The sequence below is a fragment of the Leptodactylus fuscus genome, chromosome 2, assembly GCF_031893055.1.
Source record: "Leptodactylus fuscus isolate aLepFus1 chromosome 2, aLepFus1.hap2, whole genome shotgun sequence".
NCBI lineage: Eukaryota > Metazoa > Chordata > Amphibia > Anura > Leptodactylidae > Leptodactylus > Leptodactylus fuscus.
The window spans coordinates 10,815,692-10,840,044 of NC_134266.1; the positions used below are offsets into that span (position 1 = coordinate 10,815,692).

The 24,353-nt window shown below is 50.4% G+C and overlaps 2 protein-coding genes across 2 annotated transcripts in view; one reads left to right on the forward strand and one right to left on the reverse strand.

Moving 5' to 3' along the window:
* The first annotated feature begins 304 nt into the window (after positions 1-304).
* On the forward strand, positions 305-12,474 carry PWP2 (PWP2 small subunit processome component). The gene is made up of 21 exons (XM_075263379.1): positions 305-380; positions 2,513-2,625; positions 3,005-3,099; positions 3,176-3,275; positions 3,354-3,497; positions 3,632-3,767; positions 3,851-4,047; positions 6,880-7,023; positions 7,108-7,178; positions 7,250-7,386; positions 7,488-7,636; positions 7,714-7,861; positions 8,057-8,207; positions 8,574-8,754; positions 9,129-9,276; positions 10,253-10,361; positions 10,439-10,504; positions 10,762-10,980; positions 11,070-11,220; positions 11,356-11,430; positions 11,783-12,474. Exons 1-21 carry the CDS (start codon positions 363-365, stop codon positions 11,931-11,933), a joined length of 2,703 nt encoding a protein of 900 aa, XP_075119480.1. The 5' UTR covers positions 305-362; the 3' UTR covers positions 11,934-12,474.
* A 4,612-nt stretch (positions 12,475-17,086) lies between these two features.
* The window catches only part of LOC142194331 (interferon-induced GTP-binding protein Mx2-like), a 35,867-nt gene continuing 28,600 nt past the window's right edge, over positions 17,087-24,353 (reverse strand). Inside the window, exons 14-15 of the mRNA XM_075263398.1 lie at positions 21,777-21,989; positions 17,087-18,978 (exon numbers count right to left, since the gene is read on the reverse strand). Coding sequence (XP_075119499.1) covers positions 18,757-18,978; positions 21,777-21,989 — 435 coding nt within the window. The 3' untranslated portion in view covers positions 17,087-18,756. The remainder of the gene's footprint in view (positions 18,979-21,776; positions 21,990-24,353) is intronic.

Consider the following 24,353-nt stretch of genomic DNA (forward strand, 5'->3'; position numbering starts at 1 on the left):
ATGGAGTAGGCAGTACTATCTGTCCCTCAGTCATATATATGGAGTAGGCAGTACTATCTGTCCCTCAGTGATATATATGGAGCAGGCAGTACTATCTGTCCCTCAGCTATGTATATATGGAGCAGGCAGTACTATCTGTCCCTCAGCGATATATATCTATATGGAGCAGGCAGTTCGTTAAGAGCCTCCCGTTTGCTCTGTGAGCCTCACTTATATACAGGTCCTGTAACTCCGCCCACATCCACGCGCTCAGTCTCCAGTCATATTCTCGGAGCAGTAGTGTAAGATAGTGACGGAAGTGACGTCATGAAGCGGAAGTAAGCGGGACCACGTGGATTACATGTGAGAACGGAGCCGGGACGATGAAGTATTCTTATAAGGTAAGAGCCGGTGCTGGTGGCCGCTGACTACGGTGTACAATAATATCCTGTATATATGTATAGCATGTGCCCTATAGACCGCAGTGAGGATAGGTGTGAATTGTAGGTGACCTATAGGTGCACAGTGAGGATAGGTGTGTATTATAGGGGCCCTATAGATTGTAGTGAGGATAGGTGTGTATTATAGGTGCCCTATAGGCTGTAGTGAGGATAGGTGTGTATTATAGGGGCCCTATAGATTGTAGTGAGCATAGGTGTGTATTATAGGTGCCCTATAGGCTGTAGTGAGGATAGGTGTGTATTATAGGGGCCCTATAGGCTGTAGTGAGGATAGGTGTGTATTATAGGGGCCCTATAGGCTGTAGTGAGGATAGGTGTGTATTATAGGGGCCCTATAGGCTGTAGTGAGGATAGGTGTGTATTATAGGGGCCCTATAGGCTGTAGTGAGGATAGGTGTGTATTATAGGGGCCCTATAGGCTGTAGTGAGCATAGGTGTGTATTATAGGGGCCCTATAGGCTGTAGTGAGGATAGGTGTGTATTATAGGGGCCCTATAGGCTGTAGTGAGGATAGGTGTGTATTATAGGGGCCCTATAGGCTGTAGTGAGGATAGGTGTGTATTATAGGGGCCCTATAGGCTGTAGTGAGGATAGGTGTGTATTATAGGGGCCCTATAGACAGCAGTGAGGATTGGTGTGTATTATAGGGGCCCTATAGGCTGTAGTGAGGATAGGTGTGTATTGTAGGTGACCTATAGGCTGTAGTGGGCATAGGTGTGTATTATAGGTGCCCTATAGGCTGTAGTGGGCATAGGTGTGTATTATAGGGGCCCTATAGACAGCAGTGAGGATTGGTGTGTATTATAGGTGCCCTATAGGCTGTAGTGGGGATAGGTATGAATTGTAGGTGACCTATAGGTGGCAGTGAGGATAGGCTTGTATTATACGTGACTGGTGTCTTATAGACAGGCTGTGAGGATAGGTGTGTATTATAGGAGACCTGTACCTTTATAGACTGTTGGTGAGCATAGGTGTGTATTATAGGTGACCTATAGTTAGGCAGTGCACATATTTGACCTACCGTGTTTCTCTTAAAAAAAAAAACACCTACCCTGAAAATAAGCCCTAGCTAGATTTTCCAGGACGCTGGGTCCTTAAAGATGGCGGCTGTGCTGCTGCAGAGCGGCCATAATAACTACTGTACCGGGTCTCCACTGTAATATACAGCCCAACACCAGTGTCTACTCTGATCACGGGCATTGCTGAGTGTGACACCTCCCCCTAAAGTACCACAACCACCATAGCTGCCGTACATTACAGCAGAGACCCGGAGTCAATGCCCGCAATTAGAGTCCACTACGATTGCGGACATTGTTGAATGTGTCAGTCCGTGATTCCCCCCCACCCCCAAATGCAGGGTAACTATCCCCAGGGCTGGTCCTCACTGGCCCCGTACTTTTCATGGTGCAGGTAGGCTCCTGGATAGCAATATCACAGGAGCCTACCTGTTCCTTTGACAGCAAGGAGCCTCAATAGTAATGAAGGTAATCTTCCATAGACTGTAATATGTTGCATTGCAACCTATGGGATGATTGCAGGTTCAAGGAAAGGTTAATCGTAAGAATAAAAAAATCAACAAGCCCCCCACTTTCACCAGAATACATAAAAAACTAAAATATTAACGTGAAACACATTCACATTAGGTATCCCTGTGTCCGAAAACGCCCGCTGTACAGACTTATAAAAATCAATAAAAATTGAAATAAAAAGCGATCAAATGTGTGAGTGTGAAAAAATTAACTTACCCCGAAAATAAGCCCTAGCCCTTTTTTTCAGAGAAAAAAAAATAATATAAAACTCTGTCCTATTTTCAGAGAAACACTATATCAGTGGGAAGTGAGGATAGGTGTGTCTTATAGGTGACTTGTACCTTAAAAGACGGGCGATGAGGATAGATTTGTATTACCGGTACCTTATAGACCTGCTGGGGCTCTTATCCGTTATGTCTCCTGTCGTCTTGCAAGGTTTCCTTGACCAGTTATGATGGGGATGTTTTGCTGATTGATATCATATCAGTCATGTGCTTCACTATCTTGTGTAAAATCTTCCTATTTCTCATGTTCTGCCTCTAGTTCAGTAATCTCCTGGGGACGTTTTACCGTCGCGGGAACCTGACCTTTACCCCAGATGGGTATTCGCTTATCAGTCCTGTGGGGAATCGAATCAGTGTCTTCCATCTGAAGAAGTGAGTTCTGTGTAGGGGTGAATGTATAATCCCAGGGATTGCCTTGTCGTGTCTGCTGTGTGGAGGTGAATGTATAATCCTGGGGATCGCCTTGTCGTGTCTGCTGTGTGGAGGTGAATGTATAATCCTGGGGATCGCCTCATCGTGTCTGCTGTGTGGGGGTGAATGTATAATCCTGGGGATCGCCTCATCGTGTCTGCTGTGTGGGGGTGAATGCATAGTCCCGGGGATCGTGTTGTCGTGCCTGCTGTATGGGGGTGAATGTATAATCCCGGGGATCACCTCGTTGTCTCTGCTTTGTTCATGATGGAGTCCAGCGCAATGAGCAGACATCTCAAGGTGCTTCTGCTGGTGACGCTGTTTCCTTGTCCCTCATCAGTAATCGTGCGGAGACCCTTCCTGTGGCGACCCGATGTAACATCACCTGTGTAGCCCTGTCTCCTGATGGCTCTCTGGGGATCCTGGTGGATGAAGGTGAGGTGCAGTCCTATCATGGCTGATTCTAGGGTGCTGATGCTTTATGTGATGCTACTGCCTGCTTTCTCCACAGAGGGCGCCGCGCTTCTTGTGAGTTTCGTTACTAAGGCCGTCCTCAATAACTTCCACTTCCAGCAGCCTGTGCACGCTGTCAGCTTCTCTCCGGACGGCAGGTGAGTGGTCTATATTATTGTGGGTTGGTGCCCTGTTCTGACCAATTCCTGACATTTCCCCCATGTTGTGTCCGACAGGAGGTTTGTGGTGTGTAAGAGCTCGGTGGCCCTCCTGTATCACGCTCCCGGGAAGAGACGCGACTTCAATGCTTTTGTTTTGGATAAATCATTCTATGGTCCTTATGATGAGACAACATGCATCGACTGGACGGACGACTCCAAGTATGTGCTGTAGTGGAGGAGTTCAGTGTTATGGGGCGCTCTGGTCCTACCCTTCCCTGCCCTGGGCTTTATGGCTCCGCCTCTCCCCCTCCTTTGGTCCCGCCTCTCACCCTTGCTCTGGCGCTTTTTTCCAGGTGCTTTGCAGTTGGCAGTAAGGACATGACCACTTGGGTGTTTGGAGCAGAGCGCTGGCAGAATCTCATCTATTACTCACTTGGGGGCCACAAGGATGCCATCGTATCATGCTTTTTCCAGGAGGACAGTCTGGATGTGAGTGATGCTGGGTGAGGGGATGGGCAGCAGATCACCACTACCCCCTGCCCCCCATTCACTACTTGTCTTCTCCCACACAGCTTTACACCATCAGTGCTGATGCTACGCTCTGCATGTGGCAGTGTGATACTGAGCTCGCTGAGCTCTTGCCTCGAGAGCCCAGGAAAACACCCGAGCCAGAAGAACCAGGGGAGGAGAAAGGAGAGGAAATCCGTGGGTCTGCCAATCCCAGTGCGGAGGAGAAGAGACGCAGGGTGCAATATAAGAGAGCCCTCAAGTAAGTCTGCTCTGCCTGTATTGGGCAGCAAATTGTGGACCTACTGCGCTACTAAACTGGTATGACTGGAGAGTTGATAGAGGTGTGAAAAGATTCATATGGCAGGGAGAGAATAGAGCAATACCGTGTTTCCCTGAAAATAAGACAGTGTCTTATATTAAATACTCGTCCTAAATTTATGACCTGTCTTATTTTCGTGGGGTGTCTTATGGAGCAGCTGACAACCGGTAGTCGTGCCGGCATGACCGCCGGTTGTAGGTGTGTGTGTGGGAGGGGTATGCTACTTACCTTTCCCATCTTTGTAGCAGCGCTGGTGCTGCTGTTTGTGGTGGGCGGGGCTTAGCGAGGCTTCCGGAGGTTGCGCCGGAGAGCCTCACTTTGTGGGTATTGCAGCCGGCTGAACGGTGTGCTCCGTGTGCACAGGTATGCCGGCTGCTGCCTCTGCTGTTGTATCCACTGTTCTGGTTCCTGTGGGATGAGCTGGGAGAGTGGACTCCCCGCCGCATACGATGCTTAGTGTATGCACAGCGGGAATCTCCCAGCTCATCCTACAGCAGCAGGAACAGTGGATACAACAGCAGAGGCAGCAACCGGCATACCTGTGCACACGGAGCACAGCGTTCAGCCGGCTGCAATACCCACAAAATGAGGCTCTCCGGCGCAACCTCCGGAAGCCTCGCTAAGCCCCGCCCACCACAAACAGCAGCAGGAACAGTGGATACAACAGCAGAGGCAGCAGCCGGCATACCTGTGCACACAGAACATCGCGCACAGTGTTCAGCCAGCTGCAATGGTTTTTGGGGATGCAAAGAACAAAGTAGTCAGCGGCACTACTGCGACAACGCTCGTATTCACAATCTTGTGTCAGTATTGGCAAATCTTCCAGCTGTAACAGCCAAAAAAACATGGAATAAATTAAATCCCAGGGTGGTGCTCACTGTGAAAAAACCTAGACAGGCAGTGACATATCGATGTGAAATGTAGAAAACAGGGCACTCACCCGCCACGGGATACATAAAACATTCGTTTTTATTTCATCCTCTTTAAAAAAGGTCAAACCTTGACCATCGGGGTACAGAAGACGGAATGATGCAAAGAAACAAACAGCCTTTTTTAAAGAGGATGAAATAAAAACGAATGTTTTATGTATCCCGTGGCGGGTGAGTGCCCTGTTTTCTACATTTCACATCGATATGTCACTGCCTGTCTAGGTTTTTGGGGATGTCTTATTTTCCACGGGAGTCTTATATTAGGCAATTCAACGAAAACCTCCCCCCATGCCTTAATTTCGGGGGTGACCTATTTTCAGGGAAACTCGGTAGTTCAGACACACATACAATAGAATATGAATACTCCAGCAGGACACAAGTCATAACTTACAGGAATACAGAGAGAAACTGAAGGCTGCACAGACACAGATGGAAGAACATGATTGCACACAGGAATACACAAATACACATAGACAGAAGGATGTGAGTGCACACAGCTATACACAGACAGAAGGACATGAGTGCACACAGCAATACACAGACAGAAGGGCGTGAGTGCACACAGGAATACACAGACAGAAGGGCGTGAGTGCACACAGGAATACACAGACAGAAGGGCATGAGTGCACACAGCAGTACACAGACAGAAGGACATGAGTGCACACAGCAGTACACAGACAGAAGGACGTGAGTGCACACAGCAATACACAGACAGAAGGGCGTGAGTGCACACAGGAATACACAGACAGAAGGACGTGAGTGCACACAGCAATACACAGACAGAAGGACGTGAGTGCACACAGCAATACACAGACAGAAGGGCATGAGTGCACACAGGAATACACAGACAGAAGGGCATGAGTGCACACAGGAATACACAGACAGAAGGACGTGAGTGCACACAGCAATACACAGACAGAAGGACGTGAGTGCACACAGCAATACACAGACAGAAGGACGTGAGTGCACACAGCAATACACAGACAGAAGGGCATGAGTGCACATAGGAATACACAGACAGAAGGGCGTGAGTGCACACAGCAGTACACAGACAGAAGGGCGTGAGTGCACACAGGAATACACAGACAGAAGGGCGTGAGTGCACACAGCAATACACAGACAGAAGGACGTGAGTGCACACAGCAATACACAGACAGAAGGACACGAGTGCACACAGCAGTACACAGACAGAAGGACGTGAGTGCACACAGCAATACACAGACAGAAGGGCGTGAGTGCACACAGGAATACACAGACAGAAGGACACGAGTGCACACAGCAGTACACAGACAGAAGGACATGAGCGCACACAGCAATACACAGACAGAAGGACACGAGTGCACACAGGAATACACAGACAGAAGGACACGAGTGCACACAGGAATACACAGACAGAAGGACATGAGCGCACACAGCAATACACAGACAGAAAGACATGAGCGCACACAGCAATACACAGACAGAAGGACACGAGTGCACACAGGAATACACAGACAGAAGGACGCGAGTGCACACAGGAATACACAGACAGAAGGACATGAGCGCACACAGCAATACTCAGACAGAAGGACACGAGTGCACACAGGAATACACACTTAGACAGAAAGACAGAGAGCGTGTCAGATTACCTGTATTTCACAGAGCAGCTCCACACAGCAGGTCAGTTTATGGAGCCAGAAGCGTTGTTCAGGCTGGACATGGCTAGGTTAGTGGAGCGTATATATATATGGACATATAGCGATGGGCAGAGGGTAGCTCAGCCTGCTGGGTAAGGTAGTACAATTTGTAGTGTATCCCGGCACATTGTTCTGTGACCTCCTCATCACATGGCGTCTCTCTACAGACATTTCTTCAATAAAGAAGGAGACTTCACCTCCCTGACTGCCGCCGCCTACCACAAGAAGCTGAATATCCTGGTGACCGGCTTCTCTTCTGGAGCCTTCCACATCCATGAGCTGCCGGAGCTCAGTCTCATCCACTCGCTCAGGTGACTGCGCCGCTGCCATGTTATTGAGGCGCCCTGTTGTGTATTGTCGCTTTCTGCTGGTGGTAACGCTGCTATCTCCTCTAGTATTTCAGATCAGAGCATCTCCTCCATCACTATAAACAACACGGGGGACTGGATCTCATTTGGTAGCAGTGGTAAGTAGAGCCCTGCCCCTGCGGTGTTTGGTGTGCGCCCCCTAGCAGCTAACAGTTGCCTTCTCCGGCAGGTCTGGGTCAGTTGCTGGTGTGGGAATGGCAGAGCGAATCGTATATCCTGAAGCAGCAGGGACACTTCAACAACATGGTGGCGCTGTGTTACTCTCCGGACGGCCAGCACATTGCCACTGGTGGCGATGACGGCAAGGTAGGAGGCGGAGCCTGTGTGATTGTGGGCTGGCTGTTTTGTCATGTGACCAGCCACTTGTGCTATACGATCTGGTCATTCCACCTGTCGTCTCTCCACAGGTGAAGATTTGGGACACGAGCAGCGGCTTCTGCTTTGTGACCTTCACGGAGCACACGAGCAGCATCAGCGCGGTCACCTTCACCAGTAACGGGCAGGTGGTGCTCAGCGCTTCGCTGGATGGCACCGTCAGAGCTTTCAGCTTACTCAGGTAGGTGGAACTTGTAGGTAGCGCCCTCCACCTGCCTGCTGTGGGATTGCGGCACTCACTGGTCAGTCTCATTGCAGGTATCGTAACTTCAGGACGTTCACGTCTCCCCGGCCAGCCCAATTCTCTTGCCTGGCTGTAGACGGCAGCGGCGACATCGTGTGTGCCGGGGCCCAGGACTCCTTTGAGGTTTATGTGTGGAGCATGCAGACCGGGAGACTTCTGGACGTAAGTGCAGAAAATGTACCAAATATCCCAGCGTGTCCTCTCCCTAATCTATAGACAGGACATCGCTGCCATCATGGCCCCTCCCCACTCAGCCTGTACTAGCCATGCCCCCTAACTTTAGCCACACCTCTACTCATGGTCACTGATATCTGTAAGACTAGTATCAGGCTCTATATCTGCGTCTCTCACCATCAGGTCTTAGCTGGACACGAGGGGCCGGTCAGCGGCGTGGCGTTTAACCCCTGGAAATCTGTTCTGGCCACCGCCTCTTGGGACCGGACTGTGAAGCTCTGGAACATGACGGACAGCTGGAGGACGACGGAGACCCTGAGTCTGACTGCAGACGGTAAGTAGAAAATGAGTGAGATGGTTTATACACTTCCATGTATCGTTCAAGATGTCCGCCTCCTTGGCGCCGACCTCGGCTCAGTAGCTGCTATAAAAACTTGTATGTAATGTTAGTCTAGATCATGTGACCTTCGTACACCTTTATTGTCCGTTACATGACATGGCACGTCTCCCATCATGTATGATGGTGGGAGAGGCAGAGCCACAATTTAAGTATTCAGTCTCCTCCCACGGCCGCTCCTCTGTATCACTGTAAATGGAGACAGCTCGCCATGACAACTAGATGGCGGTGATCATTGTAGCGGGCGGGTGCTCCAAGCAACCAAACTCATGGTGATGACCACTAGTCCTGTCTCTTATACAGCCCTAGCGGTCACTTTCCGTCCGGATGGCAATGAATTGGCGGTGTCTTCTTTGAACGGTCAGATCACCATGTGGGACCCGGAAAAAGGGATTCAGACGGGATCCATCGAGGGAAGACATGATCTGCAGTTAGGACGCAAAAAGACGGATAAAATTACTGCCAAGCACTCCTCAAAGGGAAAGTGAGTAAGCGTGCAGCCCCCTCCCCCCCCTCCCCACTCTCTGGACAATGGTAGCCCCGCCTCCTCATGTCCAGCCGCTGGCAGCCCCGCCTCCTCCTCTTCTCCAGCCGCTGGCAGCCCCGCCTCCTCCACCTCCTCTTCTCCAGCCGCTGGCAGCCCCGCCTCCTCCTCTTCTCCAGCCGCTGGCAGCCCCGCCTCCTCCACCTCCTCTTCTCCAGCCGCTGGCAGCCCCGCCTCCTCCTCTTCTCCAGCCGCTGGCAGCCCCGCCTCCTCCACCTCCTCTTCTCCAGCCGCTGGCAGCCCCGCCTCCTCCTCTTCTCCAGCCGCTGGCAGCCCCGCCTCTTTCTTTCCTGACGCCTGTGTTCCTTCCTCAGGGCCTTCACCACGCTGTGTTACTCAGCAGACGGACAGGCTCTCCTCGCCGGCAGCTCCTCCCGTTTTGTCTGTATTTACCACGTACGCGAGCAAATCCTGGCCAAGAAGTTCGAGATCTCCTGTAATTATTCTCTGGATGCCATGGAGGTGAGGGGTTAATGGAGGGAGGGTGGAGATAGCATCTCCACCGGACACGCCCTCTTGTCTCCTTTATTTTTCCTTCCTTTTCTTCTCTCTCTTTTCCATTATTGGTCTTTGTCTTGTCATCCTTGCTGATTTGTTTTTGTTTTTCTTTCTTTCTCTTGCTCCTTTCCTGTCGCTCACTTGTCTGTATGTCTCGGTCTCTCTCCTCCTGTTGTTCAGTTGTGTCTCTCTCTCGTCGCTCACTTGTTCCTCTTGGTCTCTCTCCTCTCACTTGTTTGTGCGTCTCTCTCCTCTTTTCACTCACGTGTTTATGTGTGTCTCTCTTTCTCCTTCTGTCGCTCACTTGTTTGTGTATATCTCTCTCTGTCTCGCTCTCCTCCTGTCACTTACGTGTGTTTCTCTCTCTCCTCTCCTGCTGCTTACTGATGTGTCTCTCACCTCTCCTGTCGCTCACTTACGTGTGTGTCTCTCGGTCTCTCCTCCTGTCGCTCATGTCTCTCTCGGTGTGTGTGTGTCTCTCTCTCCTCCTGTCACTTACGTGTGTGTCTCTCTCTCTCCCCCCTCCTGCCGCTCACCGATGTGTCTCTCTCTCCTCCTGTCGCTCACGTCTCTCTCTGTGTCTTTCGATCTCTCTCTCCTCCTGTCGCTCACTTGTTTGTGTGTATCTCTCTCTTGCTCTCGCGCTCTCCTCCTGTCACTTACGTGTGTGTCTCTCTCCTCTCCTGTCGCTCACTTACGTGTTTGTGCGTCTCTCTCCTCTCTTTTCACTCACGTGTTTGTGTGTCTTTCTCCTTCTGTCGCTCACTTGTTTGTGTGTATCTCTCTTGCGCTCTCCTCCTGTCACTTATGTGTGTGTCTCTCTCCTCTCCTGTCGCTCACTTACATGTGTGTCTCTCGGTCTCTCCTCCTGTCGCTCACGTCTCTTTCGGTCTCTCTCTCCTCCTGTCGCTCACTTGTCTTGGTTGTCTCTTTCCATCAGGAGTTTCTGGACCGCCGCAAGATGACAGAATTCGGGAGTCTCTCTTTGGTTGATGATGGGACTGGGGATGCTGATGGGGTCAAGTTGAGTCTTCCGGGAGTCAGAAAAGGTAGCGTGCGGTGTGCAGAGGGATTTGGCTCCTTGTAGAGATGTCGTCTGTGGTATTTACTGATGGATTTCTTACAGGTGATTGGAGCTCCAGACACTTTCAACCTGAGATCCGAGTCACATCCTTACGCTTCTCTCCAACCGGTGAGTGATGAGCTGAGAGACACTAGAGGGCACCAGATAGTATAAATGGGGAGTATAGAACCAGAGACTGGGGATAGTATAGATGGTCAGTATAGAACAGAGATGGGGGATAGTATAGATGGTCAGCGTAGAACCAGAGACAGGGGATAGTATAGAAAGTGACTGGGGATAGTATAGACGGGGAGTATAAAATGTGGCAGGGGATAGTATAGAATGTCTTGTCCTTGCCTTTTCTGAACGTCGTCTTTCCCGCTCAGGACGTAGTTGGGCCGCCACCTCCACAGAGGGTCTCCTGATCTACTCCCTTGACTCCAGTTCGGTGTTTGACCCTTTCCAGCTGGATGAAGAGGTGACTGCTGGCAGTGTGCACCGGACATTGCGTAAGGGCGAGTGGACTCGGGCTCTTGTGATGGCCATGAAACTCAATGAAGAGCGGCTTCTACAGGAGGCGCTGGAGAGGGTGCCGCACACGGACAGTAAGTACCATGCCGGCGCTGGCCGTTGCCCTGCATGGCCTCTATTATATCACTCGCTGTGACGTCACTTTCTGTCTTTTTCCCTGCAGTTAAGGTTGTTTGTTCCTCGCTCCCGGAACTGTATGTGGAGCGCCTCCTGGTGTTTTTGGCAGCTCAGATTGAAGGTTCCCGTCACTTGCAGTTCTACCTGATCTGGGCTCATGAATTATTGATGCAATATGGCCAGAAGCTAAAGGCTCGGTAAGAGGCAGCGGACTCTCCACGCTGCATACACTCGGGGCTTCTACCATCCGGGATGTATTTGAGCGGCAGAAACTTTCCTACAAGATGTCAGCCGAAATCTCGATATTGATCCTCTTACTTTTCTGTTTACAGATCAGTTTCCTTAATGCCGGCTATTCACTCCCTGCAGAAGAGTATTCAGGGGCACTTCTCATATCTCGCCAAGCTGTAAGTACAAGAGGATTCCTAAGTGCATAGATTGTGCTGATCGCAGTCTTTTCATCCTCTTAGATCAGAGTCCCTTATGGTGACCCGTCTTATCCTAATCCTTATCTTAGATCATACCTTCTTTATGTCATCTTACTTCCAGACCCCAATGGTGATCCTTCTTTTTGATCCCAGACCCCTAATATAGACTATCCTTATAGTAATGGCTGTTGTTTGGTAGCCTCATATGGACGAGCTGCAGCCACCCCCGCGGGCCCATAGTCACAGTTGTCACCTATAACATTTAGTCATTGGCCTCTGCGGGGGTGGGGATTCGTCACGTGGTTTTTCATCCTTTGTTTCTACCTTCTAGATGTGATTGGAATCGGTACAACATGAAGTATGCCGTCTGCCTGTCTAACCAGCGAGGGATGAAGCGCACCGCTACAGAATGTGACAGTGACATGGACTCTGAGGTGGAATCTATGGGTGACATCCCTGCAGAAGTGGAGGGTGACGAGTGATGACAACGGGGATCACGGAGATGTTGGATTGTTGACTTTGTACCTCTCCCCACCTGATAGGAGAGAGGATTCTGTGGCCTTGTCTCATCCCATTCCCAGGGAGAGGACGTCCATGTTGTGAGACAACTGGATTGTTGATGTGGACATAATGGCGACCTCCAGGATTGTTATAAATCTATAGTAATATAATTTGATATTGGGAAGAATAATAAAGTGTCACGTGACCACACCGGACAATATGTCTCACATTCAAAGTTGGACTATCGAAGTTACACAAAACTAAACAGTCCCATGACCGCGAGCTCGGGGGCAGAAGAAGGTGCTCTCCTTTTATGGATGTCTTTGTACTGTGGCCACAACAGGCGGGCACTCTATACACCGCATCCTCCAGGCTGGCACTCTATACACTGCATCCTCCAGGCGGGGCGCTCTATACACCACTTCCTCCAGGCGGGCGCTCTATACACCGCATCCTCCAGGCGGGGCGCTCTATACACCGCATCCTCCAGGCGGGGCGCTCTATACACCGCATCCTCCAGGCGGGGCGCTCCATACACTGCATCCTCCAGGCGGGGCGCTCTATACACCGCATCCTCCAGGCGGGGCGCTCCATACACCGCATCCTCCAGGCGGGGCGCTCCATACACCGCATCCTCCAGGCGGGGCGCTCCATACACCGCATCCTCCAGGCGGGGCGCTCCATACACTGCATCCTCCAGGCGGGGCGCTCTATACACCGCATCCTCCAGGCGGGGCGCTCCATACACCGCATCCTCCAGGCGGGGCGCTCCATACACCGCATCCTCCAGGCGGGCGCTCCATACACCGCATCCTCCAGGCGGGCGCTCCATACACCGCATCCTCCAGGCGGGGCGCTCCATACACCGCATCCTCCAGGCGGGGCGCTCCATACACCGCATCCTCCAGGCGGGGCGCTCCATACACCGCATCCTCCAGGCGGGGCGCTCTATACACTGCATCCTCCAGGCGGGGCGCTCTATACACTGCATCCTCCAGGTGGACACTCCGGGATGGTGTATATATACTATGCACTTCAGGAATGGGAGAGAGTTTCCATCCCACTAACAATGGAAGTGTCATATAAAGTGAAGTCGACCTCCCCTGCCCCATGTACACCAGGATGTTGCGAGTCCCCCAGCTGTGCTCCAATAAAGGGTTTCTGGTTTTTTATACAGTCTTTGTCTGCATTTCTTGGGTTGTTCCTGTCCTAGACGTCTTGGCGTCCTGTAAGAGCTGACCACATCTAGGCCCCATCCCCTAGATCAGTGCGGGGCATTATGTGAGTCTAGCAGCTTAGGAGGGCATGTATGAGTCCTGCAAAACCCTTTTAGCAGTGATTTCTGGGTTCTCTGGCGCTCCCGGCAGGCTGTTTTGTGGCTGTACTAGAAGTCCCATGATTTCTTGGGCTGCGCTCAGAGCTGACTCTCCTCCCTCTCACACCTTTCCTTTCTCACTTATAACCGGCCCCGCACCCTGTTTCCCTACCAGCCTGCCTATCATACCCACAGCCGCCATTTTTAGAGTCTTGCACATGGTTGGACTGATCTCCACGCCTGCCCCTCCCCATGGACACCCCACATGATGAGTTAGGGTTTCTTTTGAGTTATCTTCTAAGAGTCTTCTGAAGCTTTCTATGTTTCTCTAGCCCTCATCTTCCTCACTCTGACATGTTGGAGGTTTCTTTCTCCAGATTTTTTTCTGTAAATATAAATATAGAATTTTCCGCCTACGCCCAACAGCAGCACAACTGGGGTATTTCTGCCCCTATGAGCTGTTAGGACAGGTGGAATTTTTAATTACCTAACAGCTTTGACCTCTATAAGAGGCCGGAAGACCTGCTCCTCCTTTTGTTTTTTTTCTGTCCTGTGGGACAGGACAGGGGGGGGAGATGAGGTGTTCCAGCCTCCTATAGGGGTCCCTCTCCACCCAGTTTTCTTACCTTTCAGCTCCTGTTCCTCTTCTGTGGCCGGCTTCCCCGTCCCCTGGAGTGCTCTGCCTATTGTCCAAGGGACGCTCGCGTTTCTGGAGGGAGGGGGGAACCTTTCTCTCCCGGCTGCTAGGAGGAACCTTCTGCATGGCTAGGGTTTCCGGCTCGGTCCCAGCCTTGTCGCTTCCGGCTTGCCGCGTTCTGGGCCGCGGCCGCGATTTGTTTTCCTTCTTCTTTAAGGGGATCTTAATCCCCGCTCCTTAAGGGAGCAGTGTTCTGTCTCCCTTGATCCCCCCCCCCCCCGTCTCCTATGGATGGGAGGGGGGGGGGCTTGCTTAGCTCCGTCCCTCCTCTTCCTGTAGACAGAAAGATTATGAATGATAATCTGTTTTCCCTTAGCCCAAACAGCAGCACAACTGGGGTATTTCTGCCCCTAATGAGCTGTTAGGACAGGTGGAATTTTTAATTACCTAACAGCTTTGACCCCTATAAGAGGCCGGAAGACCTGCTCCTCCCTTGTGTTAGTATCAAGTATAGCATACAAAGTGGTACACACACATAAAGAATCTGTACAACAGTACCTCCTAGGGAGGGAGCCTTGTGCTGCTGTTTGGGCTAAGGGAAAACAGATTATCATTCATAATCTTTCTTTCCCCCATGCCCAACAGCAGCACAACCGGGGATTTAGCAAGTATTGTTTCCCCTAGGGCGGGTCCTCCTGGCAGGCTGATGCCAAGACGGAGTGCCCAAATGCTGTAGCATCGGCCGTACGCCAGTCCAATCTGTAATGTTTGGCAAAGGTCAGCTGTGAGCTCCATGAGGCTGCAGCACATATCTGCTCTAGAGAGAGGAACCGTGTCTCTGCCCATGATGTCGCCACTGCTCGGGTGGCATGGGCTCGTAAGAAATCTGGAACAGGAAGACCCCCAGGGACCGGAAATAAAGTCTTAAATCGCTTGGATGGCGCAAAGGGTTTTTCCGGGTGCCTCCATTCGCTCTCCATCAGGCGAAGCATTTCCGAGGACGGTCTGAAGGTAAAAGACCTTCGACTTGGGCCTTCACCACCTTCCCGGTCTCTGATCCTAAGTGTCTTGAACACCCTGGACATCTTCTCTAAGGGGAAGATCTCCTTTTCCTCCTCAGAATCGGATGATGACTCCACGTCCCTAAGGCACAGGGGCAGAAGGGACAACTCGCAGTCCAGCCGTGGTCTTTTGGCTGAGGACTCCATCCTTTTCATGGGGTCCTGGACGAAGCCCTTCACCCAGGATACCATCTCCCGCATGGGGGTTGCCTCAGAAGGGGGGGCTCTACATCCTGGACAAAAACGAAACTGGGAGTCGTCAGGCAGTGGGACTCTGCAGATAGCGCATGAAAGATGTTTCCTCTTTGCCACGGACTTCCTCCGAGGAGGAACAGTAGAGGAGGAAGAAGAAGACATTCTGAGAAGGAACAAAGAAAAAGAATACTAACAACCTTTGCCCTCCCATAGTGGGAACCGCTACCCCCCCCTTCCCCCTGGCCGCCTCCCCCAAACCTGAATCAACGGAGCTGCTTTCTAGGACAAATTGACCAAGGAGCTTCTCTAGTTGAGGTGCCAGTAACCGGAGCAACTGGCACTGAAAGATGGTTTTGGAGGGGATATATAGGCCAGGGGGCGGGACTAAAAAAGGGCACGCCCCTTCCTTCTTTGGGGCAATCTTTTTGGGGGGCAAAGGCAAAAACTCACAGAGGGGGGGGCCCTCAATACTGACAGGATCCCCAGAAACTGGAGGGGGCCCCCCCTCAGGAACCCCGGCATCCGTTCGTCTCCAGGGGGTTTCGTTCGCCCGCCGCGCGAACCGCATACCGCGCATGCGCGGCGGATGAGTAGGGCGGACCCGGGGAACCAAAAAACGGTTCCCAGGAGAAAGGGTCCTAGCCGCGCAGGGAAGCCTGGCTCCGGCGCGGCAGCACTCCAGGCGCACGCATGAGCTGGCGGGCTCCCCCGGCGGGGGAGGAAGCAGCAGAGGCTCAGAAGAGCAAAAAGAAAGGAAAAATATAGCAAAGTCTTCCGCTTGTCAGGTAAGAAGGAGGGGGGGAGAGAGAGTAGCAGACCCCTATGAGAGGTCAGAACCCCTGCTCCCCCTACCACCTGTCCTGTCCCACAGGACAGAAAAAAACACAAGGGAGGAGCAGGTCTTCCGCCCCGAAGGAAAACTACCTCGAGGAGAGGAAACATCTGGCCTGCGCCAAGTGCAGAATTCCATTGCCCGATGGATGCGGAGGGTGCAGAGCCCCCCCTCCGAGGCTACCCCTATTCGGGAGGTGGTCTCTTGTGTGAAAGATTTTGTTTCCCACTCTATGAAGAGAGTTGAGGACACCGTCTCGCACCTGGGTAAGAGGCCCCGGTTGGGTTGATCTGTTGGCATAGCAAACTCCTGTTTTTTCTCCCTTACCCCATACCCACCCTTCCCCCCGTTTCATATTTGTCATAACAATTATATTAGATGAAAATAACAACTTTTGTTCCACATTAAGTGACTGAGAGATGTCTAATTTAGCTAAATCAAGATCGAATACCAGTAGTAGTAGTAGTAGTAGTCGTCTTCCTAATAGGACAGAACTCAAAAAACCACTATGATCCGTTTCTGAAAGGCTCTTCTGTACAATTTGCATCTGTGAACTCCATTTCTTGTAAATTGTCACTCTTAAAGGGCTCCTCCTTATCTGGGCAATCCACAGGATAGGGAGTAACTTGCAAATTAGTGGGGATCCGACTGCTCAGGTCCCAACGTATCAGGAGAAAGTGGGATTTTTTCCCACCAGTCTGAATGGAGCGCTGGTATGAGCTCAGCTTCATTCATTACATTGGGAGTGCTGGGTATAGTGGAACTACAAGGCTTGCATTGAAATGAATGGAGTGCCCGATCATCTGCCCAATCAGAACAATGGAAAACAAATCAGACCCCCAGCTGATTTACACGTTTACCCCCCCCCCCATCCTGCGGCAATGATATAGTCACGTGTTATAGATGTTACGTCTACGGGATATCACATCTTTATACCGTGGCCAAATTTTGACATTCTTGGAAAACCCCCTAAAAAGCCTCATAACCTTGGTAATATATCCCGTAATATCCCACCACTCATAATAAAATCAGTAATATCAGCACATTATAGAATAATTCAGATTTATTTGTGCAAGCTATACAATATCCTAGAAACGGTGTGGTAAAATGGTGAAAATTTACTAAAAACATCAACAATACATAAAAAAAAATCATAGTAGCGGAACTATTTATTGTATTTATGGCCTTAGAGCCAAGAGATCTGGGTATCTACCCAAATCCGTGACACCCGATGACATGACACATCTTGCATCTATCAGTAGCGATAGGCCTTATTCACACAAACATCAAAAAACAACCGTGTGATGGTCATTTTTGTAATGTTTTCCTATTGGGGGAAATATATGAAGACTGGAGTTCTGTACGCCAGTCTTAATCAAGTCCCCACTTGTACAAGAAACTGGTATAGATGGGTAAGAAAATTCAACGTGGCTCGTATCCATCCCTCAGTAGACCGAAGTGAAGTATCGAAAACTTCATGATTATCAAGACCCCCATAATCCGCTATACCCGTACCCATCTCCAGGGAACCCCCGTACCAAATCATACAAACCCTTGACCTATGGCATGACTAAAGCTCTTTACTAATATATATAAATATATGCTTTAACAGAACACAGTACTGTCCTATCAGGGCCAGATTATAGAGAGGCCAAAGGGGCAAATGCCCTGGAGCCTCCACTGTACTCCTCGAGATAATTCACATCACACGTCAATTCCTACAGTAGTCTCAGATGACTGCCTCAGTGCTATCTGAGCACCACGACCTTATAGCGGTATTATTAGTGCACAGCGCTATAATATAGCAGTATTATTAATGCAATGTATTGCAGTATTGATTTGGCATTATTTGCAGGCAGATATATGATTTTTCAAAGGCATTTTTTCTTTGACCCAAAGCAGAATTGATGCCCCATACTTTCTCCCCACATGGTAAGGAAACTCCCTTATTGCCCCTGTCATAGTAAGGATGCTCCCTTTGTGATCCCCACACTGTAAGGATGCCCCCTTGACCCATACAACACAAGGATATGTGTTCCACCCAAAAATAGCGACCCTAGTGATGTCCACTTATTGCGCCCCACATAGACTGATAGATCCTTAGTGGCTACCTATACAGAAGTAGTGCCCATAAAAGTTGCAAAAGTGATACCAAAACCTGTTTCCATGATGAACAAAGAAGGTCATAGTGTAGGCCTCCTCTGATCTCTGCCGCCGGCTGCTTGGCACAGGTGTAATGATGGGCGCCCCTCTGCCCTCAGCTTCCCAGGGTGGTGGTCTCAGAGTGAATGGTGGGGCTGGGAGTTACAGATGAGCAAATGGACATACATAGGAGTGTAACACGGTAAACAGCATACAAAAGGAAAAGCGGAATGGGGTCTATGGGGTGAGGCCAAATACAGACCCTGGGGTGCCAATAGTTGTTCATCCCTCCTCTAAAAATGGCACTTCATACAAAAAAATCTAGTTTTATGCAGGACTGTGGAGTTGTAGTCGGGACAAATTTTGGGTGGGTTCATAGAAAAATGTTACCAACTCCAACTCCGGCTTCAAAATAAAGTCATTTATTTTGAATTCTTTTTTAGAATTATTCATATTTACTTTCCTAGGAATCAATCGCCAGGTTTTTCATGACTTAGAGAATCTTTACTGCTTGTGGCTGACCATGGTTGTCAGCCATGTTGGAGTTGGAGTCGGCTGTAACAAAGTAGAGAGTGGTTTGGCCTACTGACTCCACAGTCCTGGTTTTATGATTTCCGGTCATTTAAAATTTTTGCAAACGTTCACGGGCCAATCTGAGCCGCTGAATCTGGTCCTTGAGCTTCTGTCTCTCTCCAGACAGGCCATCTCTTTCTTCGAGTAAGTCCGTCTTGTTTCGTTCTTCCAAAAGACGGATCATTTGATAATGTAGGCATTCCTTAAACTCATGTAGAATGTAATGCTGAATAATCAGAGGGATTTGATTGGCTAAACGATTGGCCGTGCTCTGAAAGTGAAAGTCAGACCGATTAGTATAAAAACTCAGATCTACAGTCCTCAACCGGACAACAGTAAATGTTCCGAAACCTGCACAGTCACCATAACATTCAACTAATGTGAAATTGTAATTAGTAAACTTCTCATTATAATGTCCCACAGTGGCCCCTTCCCACAGTATAATGTCCCATAGCGACCCCTCTACACAGAATAATGTCCAACAGTGGTCCCTCCACATAGTATAATTACCCATAGTGTCCCCTCCATGCAGTGCAATCTTCCATAGCAGCCCCCACACAGTATTATGTCCCATAGTGGCCCCTGCACACAGTATAATGTCCCATAGTGGCCCCTGCACACAGTATTATCCCCCATAGTGGCCCCTGCACACAGTATAATGTCCCATAGTGGCCCCTGCACACAGTATAATGTCCCATAGTGGCCCCTGCACACAGTATAATGTCCCATAGTGGCCCCTGCACACAGTATTATCCCCCATAGTGGCCCCTGCACACAGTATAATGTCCCATAGTGGCCCCTGCACACAGTATAATGTCCCATAGTGGCCCCTGCACACAGTATAATGTCCCATAGTGGCCCCTGCACACAGTATAATGTCCCATGTTGGCCTCTATACCGTTTAAAGTCTGACAGTGGCCCCTACACACAGTATAATGTCCCACAATGGCCCCTCCATACAGTATAATGTCCCATAGTGGCCCCTCAATAAAGTATTATGTCTCTTAGTGGCCATTACATTAGTAAAATAAAAAAATCCCCCTAAATTTTGTTGGTTTGTCATCCACGAACTACTATTATACTTTGGGGTCTCTTCTGACCTTAGAGCATAATAAGCGCAGGCCCAGGGGAGGTGACACACATAACAATGTTACTCACCTCCCCTAGGCTCTACTGCTGCTCCCACTATTAGAGGCAGGGAGGGGTTCTCATCATGGTGCGTAACCCTGAGCAGTGGCATAACTAGGAATGGCGGGGCCCCGTGGCAAACCTTTGACATGGGATCCCCCCTCCAAAGACCCAGACCGACCGCCCATTTTCCAACACATTCCTGCAGGCACTATTATGCCCCATAGTGGCCCCTGTACACAGTATTATACCCTATAGTGGCTATAGTGGCTCCTGTATACAGTATTATACCCTATAGTGGCTCCTGTATACAGTATTATACCCTATAGTGGCTCCTGTATACAGTATTATACCCTATAGTGGCTCCTGTATACAGTATTATACCCTATAGTGGCTCCTGTATACAATATTATACCCTATAGTGGCTCCTGTATACAGTATTATCCCCCATAGTGGCCCCTGCACACAGTATTATCCACCATAGTGGCCCCTGCACACAGTATTATCCACCATAGTGGCTCCTGTATACAGTATTATGCCCCATAGTGGCCCCTGCACACAGTATTATGCCCCATAGTGGCCCCTGCACACAGTATTATCCCCCATAGTGACCCCTGCACACAGTATTATGTCCCTCAGTGACCCCTGCACACAGTATTATGTCCCTCAGTGACCCCTGCACACAGTATTATGCCCTATAGTGGCCCCAGTAGCACAGTATTATACCCCATAGTGGCCCCTGCACACAGTATTATGTCCCAATAGTGGCCCCTGCACACAGTATTATGCCCCATAGTGGCCCCTGCACACAGTATTATGCCCCATAGTGACCCCTGCACACAGTATTATGTCCCCATAGTGGCCCCTGCACACAGTATTATGTCCCATAGTGGCCCCTGCACACAGTATTATGTCCCCATAGTGGCCCCTGCACACAGTATTATGTCCCATAGTGGCCCCTGCACACAGTATTATGCCCCATAGTGGCCCCTGCACACAATATTATGTCCCTCAGTGACCCCTGCACACTGTATTATACCCCATAGTGGCCCCTGCACACTGTATTATACCCCATAGTGGCCTCTGCACACAGTATTATGCCCCATAGTGGCCCCTGCACACAGTATTATGTCCCTCAGTGACCCCTGCACACTGTATTATACCCCATAGTGGCCCCTGCACACAGTATTATGTCCCTCAGTGACCCCTGCACACTGTATTATACCCCATAGTGGCCCCTGCACACTGTATTATACCCCATAGTGGCCCCTGCACACTGTATTATACCCCATAGTGGCCCCTGCACACAGTATTATACCCCATAGTGGCCCCTGCACACAGTATTATGTCCCTCAGTGACCCCTGCACACAGTATTATGCCCTATAGTGGCCCCAGTAGCACAGTATTATGTACTGTAAATCATAATACTGTAATAAGTTCACTGCCTGGGAAAGAAGGGGTTACAATGCTGTGTGCTGACAGATTGCCCTGCACACATAGGTTAAACTCACCAGCCTGAACTCACTCAGTGCTGCTCCCCCCCCCCTCCCGGCATCGTGATATCTCCGCCCCTCCCCCACTGTCAGGATGCAAGCCGACTCTTCACCACCCGGAACCCGACACCTTAAGTGGCGTCGGGCCTCAAAAAGTAAAATTTATTGTTTATTTCTTTTTTTGGCATATTAACTAGTGAGGGGGCCTGGGCCCCCTGAGGTGTCGGGCCCTGTGGCAGCTGCTACCACTGCTACCATGGTAGTTACGCCACTGCCCCTGAGCATAGCTGTACCGACCCCCAGGGGTACATGTACTGTGCCTTGAGAAACACTTCTCTATACTACGCCACAAAGAATTATTGCATGATTGCCTCTTAGGTCATATTGTGGGTCTCATTTTGTACTAATTTTTGTATTATTTATCTGTTGCATACACAGGTGACTTACCTGAAAATAAGCCTCCAGGTGACAGGTGAGTTCATTCATTGACAGCTGCCTCTGGTCATGCAGGATATTCCCTGCCCCCGCCAATTTGCTCATTGACAAAGCCTCGCAGTACAGAGTATCCTGACAATGGATGATTCTCTCCATTTTGAACTGTAGATTAATAATCTGCTCGGCCTCCTTTTTCTGCTTGTGAGAAATATCTTCAATATTGTCCTTGGAGAATAAAAGAGATTGAAAATATCAATCAATTTTCTATAATATTTACAGGAGGATCAAGAGATTCCAGAGCGAACTTGTGACGTCATGCAGGAGTGTGGCGTCACCAACGCCATACCTCCCAATTTTTAAAGAGTAGAAAGAGGGGTAAAATGTGCGGCGCGCTCTGCGCGCCGTGGCAAATTTGGCTCCACCCACTTTTATGTTGATTCCACCCATTCTCATTCATTTATCATGTGCTCCCACACAGTATAATCCTCCTACAGTCACCCATAAATTATATGTCCCCCCTCCATCTCTCCCCCATTTTCATATACACCCTTCATCTACCCCTAGTTTCATGTCCCCCCCTCTATCTATGTCCCCAGTTTAATGCCATTCTACCCCTTTATCTGCCCACAGTTTCATGTCCCCCCCGTCTCTGCCCCAGTGTCATGACGTTCTCCCCCCTTCATCTGTCCCAATGTCATGCCATTCTCCCCCCCTTCATCTGCCCCAGTGTCATGCCATTCTCCCCCCTTCATCTGCCTCAGTGTCATGCCATTCTCCCCCCCCTTCATTTGCCCCAGTGTCATGCCGTTCTCTCCCCCTTCATTTGCCCCAGTGTCATGCCGTTCTCGCCCCTTCATCTGCCCCAGTGTCATGCTGTTCTCCCCCCTCCATCCACCCCAGTGTCATGCTGTTCTCCCCCTCCATCTGCCCCAGTGTCATGCCGTTCTCCCCCCTTCATCTGCCCCAGTGTCATGCCGTTCTCTTCCCCTTCATTTGCCCCAGTGTCATGCCGTTCTCCCCCCTTCATCTGCCCCAGTGTCATGCCGTTCTCCCCCCTTCATCTGCCCCAGTGTCATGCTGTTCTCCCCCCCCTTCATTTGCCCCAGAGTCATGCTGTTTTCTCTCCCTTCATCTGCCCCAGTGTCATGCCGTTCTCCCCCTTCATCTGCCCCAGTGTCATGCTGTTCTCTTCCCCTTCATTTGCCCCAGTGTCATGCCGTTCCCCCCCTTCATCTGCCCCAGGGTCATGCCGTTCTCCCCCCCCTTCATTTGCCCCAGTGTCATGCTGTTTTCTCCCCCTTCATTTGCCCCAGTGTCATGCCGTTCTCCCCCCTTCATCTGCCCCAGTGTCATGCCGTTCTCCCCCCGCCCCCTTCATTTGCCCCAGTGTCATGCTGTTTTCTCCCCCTCCATCTGCCCCAGTGTCATGCTGTTCTCACACACACACACACACACACACACACACACACACACGCGCTCACCTTTCCTCGTTCCCCCGCAGCTCTCTCCCTCATACACATATTGTAGCCGCGATGTGATGACGTCATCACATCGCGACTACAAATGCCGGAGCTCAGCGTTAAAACAGGAGCTGAGCTGTGACAGCTCCTGCTTTAAACGCCTATGTATTCAGCTCATCGGCGTCCTACGGATGCCGATGAGTTGAAATCGGGTCATGCTGACCCAGGGCTGGCTCCAGGTTTTTATGGGCCCTTGGGCGACAGAGCCTCAGTGGGCCCCCTTGTAAAGGAGGCGGGGGGGGGGGGGGTCGAGACACTGTGCGTCGCAGATGAAGCGAGTGACGTCATGCAGGAGTGTGGCGTCACCAACGCCATACCTCCCAATTTTTAAAGAGTAGAAAGAGGGGTAAAATGTGCGGCGCGCTCTGCGCGCTGTGGCAAATTTGGCTCCACCCACTTTTATGTTGATTCCACCCATTCTCATTCATTTATCATGTGCTCCCACACAGTATAATCCTCCTACAGTCACCCGTAAATTATATGTCCCCCCTCCATCTCTCCCCCAGTTTCATATACACCCTTCCTCTGTCCCCAGTTTCATGTCCCCCCCTCCATCTCTGTCCCCCAGTTTCATCACGTTCTCCCCCTTCATCTGCCCACAGTTTAATGTCCCCCGTCTCTGCCCCAGTGTCATGCCGTTCCCCCCTCCCCTTCATTTGCCCCCAGTTTCATTGGGCCCCCTCCACCTCTGTCCCCAGTTTCATGCCGTTCTCTCCCCACCCCCTTCATCTTCCCCAGTGTCATGCCGTTCCCCCCTCCCCTTCATTTGCCCCCCAGTTTCATTGGGCCCCCTCCATCTCTGTCCCCAGTGTCATGCCGTTCCCCCCTCCCCTGATCTCACAGCTCCTGCTTTAATCGCGTATGTATTCAGCTCATCGGCGGACGGACGCTGATGAGCTGAAATCGTGACAGGCAAGTGCCGGGGGGCCGCCAAACTGCGACATTTTAATATTTGTTAATGATCTTACACATATATTTCAAGACTTTTGCACCATTCTTGAGCAGTTTTACGCCAAACTATGTAATGCAAAAGTTGAATCATATATTTGATCATATATTTATGACCTAA